Source organism: Drosophila navojoa, chromosome 4 (genome assembly GCF_054131105.1).
Source record: "Drosophila navojoa isolate 15081-1374.11 chromosome 4, UAZ_NAV_1.0, whole genome shotgun sequence".
Classification (NCBI taxonomy): Eukaryota; Metazoa; Arthropoda; class Insecta; order Diptera; family Drosophilidae; genus Drosophila; species Drosophila navojoa.
In genome coordinates this window covers 19,645,205-19,658,541 of record NC_142892.1, presented here as the reverse complement: position 1 = coordinate 19,658,541, position 13,337 = coordinate 19,645,205, and the positions used below count along the sequence as shown (strand labels likewise).

Here is a 13,337-nt window from a genome sequence, read left to right as displayed (position 1 = left end):
TGGTTGTATGCCAGAGGTAGCACACAATTTAAAAAGTTAAAAGGTTACACAAATAAAATTTTCTATTAGAATATAAAAAAATATAAAATTGCTGTTTTATTTTTTTTTTTTATAAAATATAAATACCTAATTTGTATATTTAATATCTGAAAATAGATATTAAAATATATATACATACATAAAATTAACAGTTCGAATTAGATAAGAACTCATCATTTATGCATTTTTATTTTATTTTAATTTTAGTATTCTAATATTAAACTCAAAACTTTAAGGTGTACGATTAACATAAGCTCTCCTTTTATTATATTTTTACCTAGCCTTTTGTTGAGCTTGAGCTCTAGAATATGTTTGGATTTTATTGGCTCGCGTTGCGTATACGCCACGTATTGTCAGGCGGAAATTGCAGAAGTCTGCAAACAAACTTCAGCACAGTTTGACATGTCTCTGTGTGCTAAAGAGTGTCTGTGAGTTTGAGTGTGTGTGTGTGTATGTGTGAGTGTGTTTGCGTGCTAACGGAATTTTTGCCCGTCGACATTTTCTTAGACTAGCGCTTTACGCAACCGGAAGGCAATGTTGACAATATCCTGTTAAGCTGGCATTAACAAGTGCTCAGGCAACTGAACCGCACCGACTCGTTACTGCAATGTATATATAATTTAATTTAAGCCCCACAGACAGCTTGTGGAAATTGAGGTTGAAGTGCAGACGGCAATTGCGTTTCGAGTTTCATTTAAAATCAACGCTACCAACTGTTAAAAGAATTAGTGCAGTTGTCCCCAGTTGAAATGGAAATCAATAAATTCAATTAAGCGAAGTATTGTTTGTTGACTTGCATAAATAATGCCTGAATGTCACTTTAAATGTGTGAATAATATGTATGCTGTTTCTTTTCACTTTAATAGCATTTCTTTCTCAGGTATATAAAATCTTTCTCATAAACTAAATTCCAATTAGCTAATGAGTATTTGAAATTAACTTTTGCTTTTGTTGGCTTTTGTTGGCTTAATAAAGCATTGAATCAACTTTATGTTGATTGATTAATTGATTAACGGGAAACAGATAGCGTCTATGTGAGTAAGTATGTAACAAATGTCGCTTGACCGCATGCTACTTGAAAGAAATGCCACATCAAATATTAACCATACGTAACGTGTGACGAATCAAATTGCTCGTGTCTCTGTGTGTGAGCGCGTCTTTATATATGTGTGCTTCATTGACTAAGTGTGTGAGCTTGCCAATGCTTGTGTGTGTGCGCGCGATATGCCGGCAACAGTGATAAAAACCAAAACAGAGCAACAGACGGCCAGCGCTCTCAGCACTGGGCTCTCACACTCTCTCTCGCGCTCTCCTGTTGCGTGCGCTCAGCAACATTTGAGGCAAGGTCGGCAACATTTGGCTTGTTGCTTCGCATCAAGCATATGCAACAAGAGAGCGTTGAAACTGTTTACGTGTATTTGCGTAGGTCACTGTAAGAAATAAGGTCTAAGCTTCTAAGAAAAGCTTTACTCTTAATAAATATTTATAGTATATAACGAATATCTAAGACTGAATATAATTACCTAATTATATATATAAGTAGTAATAATTTAACAAAAGATAATAGTAAACTGCTTTATACTCACATTTTGTACACAGTGTATTTATTAAACGATTGCAGACGCACGATTGCCGGAAGCCTTCGGCTCGTGTTGATGTGAGCGCACGACAACACTGGCTGCTCCGTTTGACAGCCACTGCCACTGCCTGTTGGACATTGCTCGATTCTGATTAGAATGTGCGCTCAGTTCTGATTAGACCGTGAGGGCGTGCGGTTCACATTTCGCGTTTTCGCTCGTGTTTTCGTTGCTCATTTCGCGATTTCGATTTCGATCTGTTTTTGATTTCGCGCGTTTGTGCGAGCGTCCGCGTATGTGAGTGTCAATGTGTGTGTTACGTATGGGTGTCTATCTCTCTGTGTGTGTGTGTATGTGATTTAATTTAACAACGCACGCTGCTAAGCATAACATACACATATGCATATATATAAATATATATTGATATAAATAATTAAGCTATATATTCAAATACACATGTGAAATTTGTTTGAATTGCCAACACCAAAAAAAAGAAAAAAAAAAACTAAAATACAACAACAAGAACAACAATAGAGGAGCTGCAGCCGTTTCCAATCATTTAGGTAGTGTATCTGTTTTTTCACACAATGAGAAGTTTTGATTAACGCAAGAACTTGAGAAAACAACAAGCAAAATGCAGGCGAACCGGCGAAATCGGCGCCAACTAATTGCAAAGTTCAATAGCAACTGAAATTTAACTAAAATAGAACACCTAACAAAAGGTAAAAGAGAACGAAAAGAAATTGAAACAAAACAAAGAGACCAAATCAAGTTTAAACGCCTTTTGAAAGCCCTCCGATAACCGCTAATCGGCTTTGATTTCAGATTTCAGATTTCTATAATTAATTTTATGAACTAATTCGAAACACCCGAAGGCTGTTTTCTTTTCCTTTACTCGGACCAAATTGTATAAAATTAAATATATTTACATACATATGTATGAATATGCATATATATCTACGCATGCACAAATGAAAAGTTTAAAAAATAAGCAATAAAAAATTTTGTGTTGCTCTCGATTTGTCAGCTGTTGGCGACACGTTGCGTCAGTTTTTTTTTTTTTTTTTTTGTATTTTGTTTTTATTTTTTTAATATGTTTTCTCATGCTTTTTTTTGCAATTTTTTTCGGTATTTGTGACGGCGGGACGAGTGTGCGGTGTGTGTGTGTGTGTGTGATGGTGTGATGAAAGAAATGATATAAAGGCGGCACAAATAAATTTAGTTTGCGACTAGTAGAGATATTTCGCCGGCTCGACTATATGCATAACTAGCTCGATAATTTGTGGGTGGCATTGACTTTGGCATGATTATAATTATCATAAATATTAGCATTAAAAACTTGAGTTTTTCGTATTTTGTCATTCCTTAGAGGTCAAAAAGAATTGATACTATGTATATGTGCTGTGATTGTTAAACTACAAATATATTTATGTGAATTTATATAATAGTTGATATATCACTGTTATCTAACAGCTTTGCAAAACTTTCCCAATTAAAATAAATTCCAATTGGTATGTAAAGTTTCTACAGCTTAACAGTAATCGGATCGTTAACAGAAGAGTAAAGATTCATCATAGAATTCTCACTGCAAAGGGTACAAAAATAATCATTTACTCTAGTCGCAAAATCATTTGCCAAATGTTGTCTTTAAATAAATCAAGTTATAAAAATGTTCGCGCTGATTTTGCTTTTTTTGTTGATTTTGTTCTTGGCTCATGGTTGAGCGTTAATAAATTACCGCCCACACTTTGCTTTTTTATTTATTTATTCTATTATATACATATATGCGCATGTAGTATATATATATATATTTAATTATCTTTATGGCAAGACAACGAATTTTGAAATTCTTAAAGAAAATAACCGCCATGCGCCATATAGTGGAATCAACGCCCTCTGGGCGAAATTACTAAGTTTATCTGATAACTAATCGAGGAAGCGCCGTTTCAGAGTTCAATTCTAAATTTATATTTTGGACGTGTATTATCAAAGCCGATAGCGTCGATAAAATACTTGAATTGAAAGACCTATAAAGCGCAAAGAGACAAATTATATTTCACATTTCGCATTTAAATAATTGAAGTCGACAACGGCGAGCTCCTCGGCTCTCACAAGTTCTAGATATTCTTCGTTTTAATAACTCTCAATTCAAGTCAATCGAGAAATTAATTAAATGATAATGTATACACATATATATTAATATTCATTATATACATATATATATTGTGCTGATCTAATGTGACTCACTTGGAGCACTACGCGATTCTTAAGTTTCATTATGATTCACTTGATTCGGAAACCCAAGTGAGCGATGTTATCATTTAGTTGACATAGTTATAGATTAGGTTTTATAAATAATGAGCATATTCCACAATATATTCTGTTTTCTTTTACATGTGCTCTGAATACATACGAGCTGCATAATATAAATAGCCGAGCGCCTCAATGCTGACACAATTCCCTCAGGTATTATTAGTATACTAGCTATAGCAACTGTAATCATTCGCATAAATCGCGTATATCAAATTGCATTCGTGTGATGTGAATGAATTTTACAAACGTTTTACGTATAAACGGAAGATTTTTTATTCGTTTGCCTTTCGACAAAGGCAAACATTTTGAAATTTTATTTACACTATTTAACAAAGAAATAAATCGTTTGTTTTCTTTCGTAGTACTCAGAAATGTGAATAACTCGATTTCAAATTTTCCACGTATTTGCATTATTAACAAAAAAAAAAATTGTTAATAAACTTTTTTGTTGAATGTATACATTAAATTTTTATTTATTTTAAGTTATTTTTTCAAAACCTGAATGCAAATGAGAGTGAAGTGTATATCGGTTTTGTTATACTATATAATGATAATGCTTGTGTTAAATAATAAATCATTTTAATACTCATTCACAAAACGGAAATGAGTATATTGGTTTTGTACCAATTTTCGTTGTTCGTGAACTAAAATAAGGTATATGTAACAATTGGGGGCGTGGCATATCTGAAAATGGATATAGCAGCGTATTCTGCTGTTGATAATGTCCGACTGCAAGATTCTGACAAATAGAAAATGATCGGACAATTGTCCTCAGTTTAAGTCAGTTTATTTTATGTTACGTAAACAGCTAAGCAGTTAAGTCAGTTGAATTTTTATTTCATACTACCCAAAAGGTAAACGCAGATAAACACTCATCCTCCCCATAAGACAAAGCAGGGCAGAGCTGCTTAAGTCAAATGGCTCCCAATTCATGCCTTAAGCTCGAGTCTTTGTAAAAGCCACTTAGGATATCTCGTAGTCACGCACTCTTGGGTTTGAGCTCTATTATTGTACATGTTTCTCATGTATATTTCCATGCATTATGGCTATGTCTGGCTTGTGAATAATGTGTAAGAAATGCTTTATTTGTGCGCCTAGTTTGCTAAGCAAATTGTATCAAAGTTGAATGTTGTTGGTGCTGTTCATGTTTATCCGCATCTTCTTATTTTCATGAACATACCGCACATTATAACACATCATTTAGAGATAAATATACACACACATACATACTATGTACATACATATAAATATATATTTATGTCGAGGCAAAGTGTTTTATATTTATTTCTCGTTTGAATTTAATTAAATTTGCACATTTGTGTAAAATATCATATACATGTGTCGTCCGTTTGAGGCGAGTACGGGGCGGGGCGTGTCTGTGTCTGTGGCGACGCGGCGTTTTGGCATCTCTATGTATGCATGTATCTGTAACTGTATCTGTCGATCTGTCGCTGTATGCGTGTGACTAAGTGCCCCCCATGTGTCAGCCTAGACGCCTAATCAAACAACAGCAACAGCGGCGACAGCCAAAAACTCAAAGCCCTCTGTGCAAAAAATAAATATATAAAATATAATAAACATTCGTTATGAAGGTGAAACATACACGACAACAACAAAAGATACAACAACAACAACAACAACAACAAACAGAAACAGATTCAATGAGCTGCTCGGAGCTTATTGAAAAAGTCCCACGAAATTCTTTTTATGCGATCGCCAAACGCCAAAAAAAAAAATAAAAGGCGGAGGAGAAAAGACATTTTAAAATTATTTACTGTATTTGACTAATTTGTTGGCGAGCCAAGCGATGTTTGAGCAAACGGGAATGCACGAAAAAATTTGTTTTTTAATTGCTCTTAATTAAGCGTAATTAAAAGTCTAATTTATTTTGTGATGTCTGAGCGAGGCAGAGAGAAAGAGGTTTACAATTCATATTGACATGTACATAAGTCTGTTGAATTCTTAAATTATAATATATAATTTGATTTATCCCACTTTAAATATAAAAACTTTTATAAATGCACTTTTGTACCTTAAAACTTATTTAGAGCAAGGTAGTAAATGGGAATCTGATTTAAATGTAATTATGATAGGAGAATAATTCAATGATAATTTTGAACAAATCAAGCATAAAGAGCACACAATTGAAACATTAACCACAAATGACCCATCCAGAATATATATATGTGTGTGTATATTGACACAAGCAACAGCTTGTCATCATTTTGGGCTAAAAATAACTGTTATGCCAGAACATTTGTATATTGAGTGTAGATTGTGTTTCCAGAACCCATTGTACAGTAAAAGCCATTTAGAATATTACGTATATAATATCAGACAACAAAGGAGTGTAAACAAGGCGAATACTCATCAATTCATGTATACACTATGAATGGGTGTTTATCTTAAAGTTAAATGGATATTTTTGTACATATTCATGTATTTAAAAATGGAGAGAGAGAGAGAGAGAGAGAGAGAGAGAGAGAGAGAGAGAGAGAGAGAGGGAGAGACAGAGAAAGAGAAAGGGAAAGAGAGCTAGAGAGGAAGTGAGAGTGAGAGATAAGGAGGAAGGAAGGGCGAGGGAAAGGAAAAGAGCAAAGAACAAAAATAGAGAATGAGAGATCTCAAATAAGACGAATATAAAGAGAGAGAGAGAGAGATAGATAGAGACAGAAATATACAGTAAAACTTAGATTACAACGGATAGAGAAAGATAATCATATATAAATATAGAGAAAAAGAGAGAAAGAGATAACTACATAATGAACTGAGATCATTTGCCATATTATATGACCCTAAGGCCCTAAGTAAGGTCAAAATATATGTAGTTGAAGTTTTGAGAATCGCATGGTAAGGCATTGCACTGCACTCCGCATTTAAACATAAATTCATATAAGCACACATGCATAGTTGTATATATTCATATATACATACATACATACATAATTTCATATGCACACGCAAGGGCTGGCGAGCAGCTTTCAGCCATGCAGCTTTGACACTTTGGTCTATGTTTCATCAGAATTAGTCAGACGATTTTACAAGACACATATTTATACATATATCTAATCGATTTGACTAGTTAAATAAACACACATACAAATATATTTTAAATTATGTTTTGTTATTTTGTAGCAATTACTGGAAATGCTTTAGAAACTTCATGAAAATGTGAACAGGGTATCTTAGTGGCGTGATCAGCTAATTAGAGCCTTTCAATATTATAGTTATTAATTTTTTGCCATTTGCTGGCAATGGCGAGTTTTGCTCTATTTCTGGCTGCTGCTGTCAATCGTCGAAGATTTGTTTTTGCACTTTTCACACTTGTAGCGCGTTAAGATGTCGAAAAAAATCTTACAGCATTTATCACAGTTTCACAAAATTGATTTATTTGCCCATAATATTTTGACCATAATTTAGAGAATGCAGCAAACCAAAAATTGCCAACTGAATGCAAGTTGACGTCGTCATCAGCATCAGCATCAGCATCATCATCATCATGATCACTATAGACATCATCATCATTATGAGAATAATCATCATCATCATCATCATTAGCATTGGCAAATCGTACGCATTTGCACAAATCTTTGGGCCGTTCGCTTTGCTGTTGTCCACGGGTCCGATCGGTCCACTGGTCCATTGGTCCACCGGTTGACTGGCGACGACCAAATGGGCGAGAAATTTTATTTTATGGCAAATCAGGTTTGTCTTGCACGTTGCACAAGTATTTTTCATTTTGACACACACGCACAGAAAACAAACAGTATTAAGGAATGAAAATGAATTGCTTGGTAATTTTAAAGGTCGCGTGCAAATGAAAACAAATTTCTTTCTCTTCTCTTCATAGCCCACTCTTACTTTTGTTTATTTCTTTTGTTAATTACATTTGATGCTGTTGCCACTGCTGTTGGCGTTGCCGTTGCTCGACTTTTGGGCTTTTATTAGCCTGAATTATTTATAGACGTTTGATGTTGGCCGTGCAGCTAATAAAATCGCTTAGCACATGTTTGAAAACGTTTTCTCAGCCCCATAAATCTACAATTGAAATTTCGAAATGTTAGCACTTAAGTGCATCTGCGCCTAAAGTAAAGCTCGCCTTATGGCCTTAACTGGGGAAGTTTTTAAATGCTTTTATAATAGCTACCTGCTTACCATACGTTATTAACAAACCAATTTGATTGCATTGTTCTTCAATTAAATGCTCTTTAATGCGCGAACCCAAACTAACAGCAAATTAAATTCGAGTGCGAGTCACGTTTCTGGCGATTCCTTTGGCCAAATCCTTGTGCTGGGCTACGACTACGTGCCGTGGCGGATGTCTGGCTGCAGTTGCCTGTTTGCTAAGCCGCAGAGCCACAGTAAGCGATGAACAAAGCAGCGCCCTTGAAATCGGTTACCCTAATGCGCATTTAAGTAGCTCACTTTGAGATTATGTGTGTGTGTGTGTGTGTGTGTGTGTGAGCATGTGCATGGGCTTCCTAATGAATCAGCATTCATGGGCACACAGCTGCATGCCGAAAGCCCCGAAAACAAAAAATATACATGCACATATACAAAATTTAAACAAAAAAGAACAGCCACAAAAACTATATCCAAACAAGCCAAACAACCATTTACGCCCATGTCCACGTTTGGCAGCGATTTTGGTTTTGAAAACTGAAAATTAGCCCGCCATTCACATTCTGTAAGCTTTGAACGCTGCTTGCTGCAGCGAAGTGAGTGAGCCAACATTGCGTATACGCAGCACGCAATGCTCTTGTTCAACAATTGCATTCAACCCAACAACTTTCACTGACTTAATGCAACTCAAGTGCAGGTATAGCACTCAATCCATAATTACATTAGAGCTGCATTGCAGCGCGCTCTCAAAAGGCCGCAAACTTATTTTGCAAACAATTAGTAAAGTTATTCTGTTCTTTGACAAAATGTTTATTCAATTTCAGTGCGGGCCAAACTTTGGGTATCCAACCAATATGTACGAAATTTAATTTCGAGTACTAGTCAAGTGGCAGAATACATAAGAAGAATTTCAAGATAATAAATCACCTTTAAAAATACCATGCCTACGTAGAACACAATTTGCTGCTAATGTTAATAGCATAAATATGTTATTAACAGAATGACTTTATAGCTTGCTAACAGATGAAGTTAACTCTGCTAATAAGTTAACAGCAACTCTTTGCCTTAACAGACAAATGTTAATTACATAAACATATAACATAGTTTGCAGAAACAGAAATATTTGGCCGATGATTTGAATTGCATGGCAAATGCTTACTAATGTGTTTGCATTAAAAGGCTGAAAAGTGAAAAGGATATATAATAGGAGCCATATTTTACTCAAGAAATCTTAGAATTTGTATTTTCAACTTTAGTGAATCATTTATCTCATGTAATGAATGGTACAAATTTAACATAACGATTCTGTGTGTCAGCTACTTGAGTGAGGAAAGCTCGTGTATGCGCCAATAGCACATCCAAGACATTTGCGTGTGTGCTTCAATTGAAATATGACACCATTGCATAGCAGGAAACCCCTGAGAACGATAAAAAACTGTTATGTGTTACGGCATATGAGATCGTGTAAGGTAGCAGAGGCAATAAACACGGGCGTAATCATTAATCATCAGAGCTCAAAGTCAAAGATACAGAAACAGAAATATACACACAGTAAGTTACACACACTCACACACACACACACACGCACATATTCACTCACTAACTGACAGCACAGAGCACACGATCCCACACTCACTCAATCATGTGTGAACGAGTGTTTAGGGAAAAGGCCTCGGGTCGTTGGCTGGGGGCTGCCTTAATCAATTCCAAACAACAAACACTTGGAAAACGACGCGCAGCGCCAAAAGAACGCAAGGTTATGAAGGCAAATATATTCTGTATGCTTTGTATACAATGCCCATTGATAGCGGCGGGGCAATTAGGGGGCGGACAAGACAGAAAGAGCGTGTGCCAAGTGAAAAGGAAGAGCCATGAGGCAAATTGTAAGTGTGAGCACGCCAATTGCAAATGGACGAAATCACACATTTTGCCAAATTACGCGCGTAATTTCTTGCGATTTGATCAAACAACTATTTCCTTTGTGGTTGTTGCTCATTTGATGATTTTTTGTTAAAATTATGCTTGCCTCAGTTTGTACAGCTGAACTGTGTAGAAAATTGACGATTTGTCATTTTATGAGCGTCATTTGTTGTTGATTTCGTTGCGCTCGGTGCTGCCCCTAACGATGATTTCGATAATAACTTAGATGCAAATTAATGATAATTGACTAACATTCCGTTCTAGTTCGTTTGCTGTCGATTTTTTCGTTTTCCTTTTTTTTTTATTATTATTATTATTTTTGCAGTAAACCTTATCAGAGCGCGGTATACGTAATTAATATTATGTATACGTCTGCTCTGCTGACGTCATAAATATGACCCGAAAGTATTAAAGTTCAAGTGCTGGGCCAATCTATAAATAAAACGGATTAACTGCAAAGCTCAAATGTAAATAGAGTCAAATAATCGACACGCGCAATTGAGTGCAATAAACAAAGATCTTAAATAAATAGTTCAGTCCATTTAAATGTATTTAATTTTAATTTTCGTGTATTGCACATTAAATATGTATAAAAGCGGATTTTATTGCCGAGGCTGCTGGAAATTGAAACCGCCTGCTGGCATGCCCGACTATTAAATTTATTTGTTTTCATTTCACTCCAGGTGCTACTCGGTTGCACTAACTTAAACAAACCAGCTAAACGTTGTGCTGCTGCTGCTGCTGGCGGTTTTCTGGGGTAAACAGCAAACTATATATATATATACTTAGGAAATATATATGTATAAGTATACATGCATATATATGCATATACAGCAAGAAAAACAACAACAACAAAACATTCGCTCTGGCGCAAAACGAAACAGCAATGAAAAAAAAGCAACGGAAAGAGATAGAAGAACAATGCCTGTCTATATGTACGTTTGCGTGTGTCTGTATGTGTGTGTATTTATTTATGAGTAGTTTTTCCAAGTTTTTGTTTTTTTTTTGTCGTCGCTTTTGCTGTATTATTGTATTGTGTGCAGGTCAAACGCGTGGCCGCCTTTTGCTCGTTGGCTGTTTAAAAATGCGAAAATCTACAAGTGGTTGGCAAACAAAGCAAAAAAAAAAAATAAAATAAAATAAAATAAAAGTATAAATAGCAAAAAGGCGAAGACGTAAAAAATAATGAAAATAAAAATAACAATAAGGCTCAAGTGAAAATGCCGTTGAAATTGCTTTAAATTAATGCAATGCATCGTTCATGGAATTTCGAAAGCATTCTCTAATAGCCCATTAAAATAACTCAAATTATTATCAGTTGAAACTGAAATCAAATATAGATCTCAATACTTTACACGTTTTCATGGCATATTCTGTTTGGTTCGCATGGCTCGTATTCATTTATTATGCACATAACTTGTTGCATTGGCGGTTTAATGAATTTTTGTGAAATAACGCATACGCCTCGTTGCACACAATTGCAATTCTGCTAAGAGATCTTGAGGCCATTGGCGTCCATAAATATTGTTCGGCACATTTTCTGTGCTTGAGTAGTTTCAATATAATGCCATTCCAAATTTTTATGCATTTCCGTTGTTCGATTTCACCTTAAATGCAATTTAAAGATGCAAGCGATAAATACTTGGCAACAGCCGGCTGGCAATAAAAAGAAGAAGACGAGAGAGTCTTAAGCTCTTTAATAATATGTTTGAGTTGCCAAATTTGGAGAGAAATATTTAAGCCCACAACAAAGTGCGCTTTGTCTCGTTTCATGTACAAACTTTAAACGTTACCTAGACAAGAGGAAACGTGTAACAAGGCAACTAAACTGGCCTGGAATTTAAAGCCGTTCACAACACTTTGTCGAATATACCTGGAAGTATCCTTTTTTGGCATCCCTTTTCTGTGCCTGCCTCTGCTGCCAGCACCCAAATGTATCAAGGAGAACTTTTTTAATTGAGCCAAGGAGACTGCCAAGTGTTGCTCACATTAGACAATTTTTAAATACACATAGTTACGTACATGTGTATGTGTGTGTATGTGTATGTATGCGAATGTCTACTTTGTCAAGTGCGAACAAAATGTAGCATCGAGAACCAGCCCCATCATCCTGTTGCTGTTTGCTTGTGTGCTGCGAGCTATAAAATAGAGAAAACAAATTTCTTTGTTGCCGGCACGAGTGTTGGCATTCGTTAAAATGGTTTCATTTCTGTTGATATTCTAAGAGCGTGAAAGGGTTTCAGGCGACACGGGCTTTGACTAAAAGCTTTGAAATACAGCAAATGTTTCTTTAGTCCCCAGGCATTAAATATCAAATGAAAGGACAGCTTTAAAGTAAAAATATGAAAGCGTATTAAATGATCGTATATGCATATTGTCAAGTATAATCATGATTTATTTACCTGTTTGAACCTAGCTTAACTAACTGAAAGTGTAGCTGCTATGTGTGAAGCATGTTGCAATTAAAAAGTATTTTGTAAATTATTTCTACTTACAATACATCTATACATTCGCATGCACACATACTACATATATTATATAGTACTCTTAATACAAACTTAAATAACTGCAGTTGCTAGCTGAACTTCTAGCTATACCACAAATCGGATTTTTCTTCCACTTTTTCTTTTCAATCCGCCCAGGCAAAAAAAAAAAAAAGATTTAGTATAAGCACAAAGTTAGCCAGAAATATGCACTTGTTATTTTATTTATTTTGTGTATACAACTCTAGTTTATATAAGCGGATATTCCCGCTTTTGTTGATGTATCAATCACTCCATATTTTAAGCGCATTAAATATGTATGTATATATAGGAATAAATGTCAACCTGAAAACTGAACTAAATGCGTAATAGCTTATTTGCTGGTCAGAAAATGTATTTTCATGTATTCTGTTTTTCCTCTTGCTTGCTTTTCACTTAACTCACTCGCTCTCTGTCGATTTCCTTTCAGCGGACGGCAACAAGTGCTGCGAGTCGCCTGCATTGGGCGGGCAATCTTAGCGCGCAGCTGGCGGCTGTGAGTTTTCGTCCAGTTGTTGGCTTTTCCCGTTTGCCATGGTAAGCCGCAATGCGAAAATTGTGAAAACGGAAAATGGCACGAACGCATCTATTATTGTAACAGACGGCAGCAATGCAGCGCAGCCTTTGAAGACAACGACAGCAACGACGGCGCTGACGACGATGGCAACAACATTGTCGGCATCGCAGGCCGACATGGGCGACCAGGAGAACGGGACGACGGGTAAGTGCGAAGTGCTCTTGTTTCACGCGCTCACGCCCGTAGCTAATCCATGACGACGCGCCAAGGCGAGAAGGCCAGCTTCACTGCTCACTGATGGAGATAGTGAGGCGAATGCAGAAGCTG

General features: G+C 35.9%; 1 protein-coding gene across 4 annotated transcripts in view; it reads left to right on the top strand.

Moving 5' to 3' along the window:
* The first annotated feature begins 1,773 nt into the window (after nucleotides 1–1,773).
* Nucleotides 1,774–13,337, top strand: part of Ac76E (adenylate cyclase type 2 Ac76E) — a 38,043-nt gene continuing 26,479 nt past the window's right edge. For 2 of the 4 annotated variants that reach the window (XM_018101784.3, XM_018101783.3), the window contains exons 1-2: nucleotides 1,774–2,179; nucleotides 12,924–13,214. In XM_018101784.3, coding sequence (XP_017957273.1) covers nucleotides 13,028–13,214 — 187 coding nt within the window. In that variant the 5' untranslated portion in view covers nucleotides 1,774–2,179; nucleotides 12,924–13,027. The other 2 variants (XM_018101785.3, XM_089259114.1) reach the window with 2 other exon arrangements.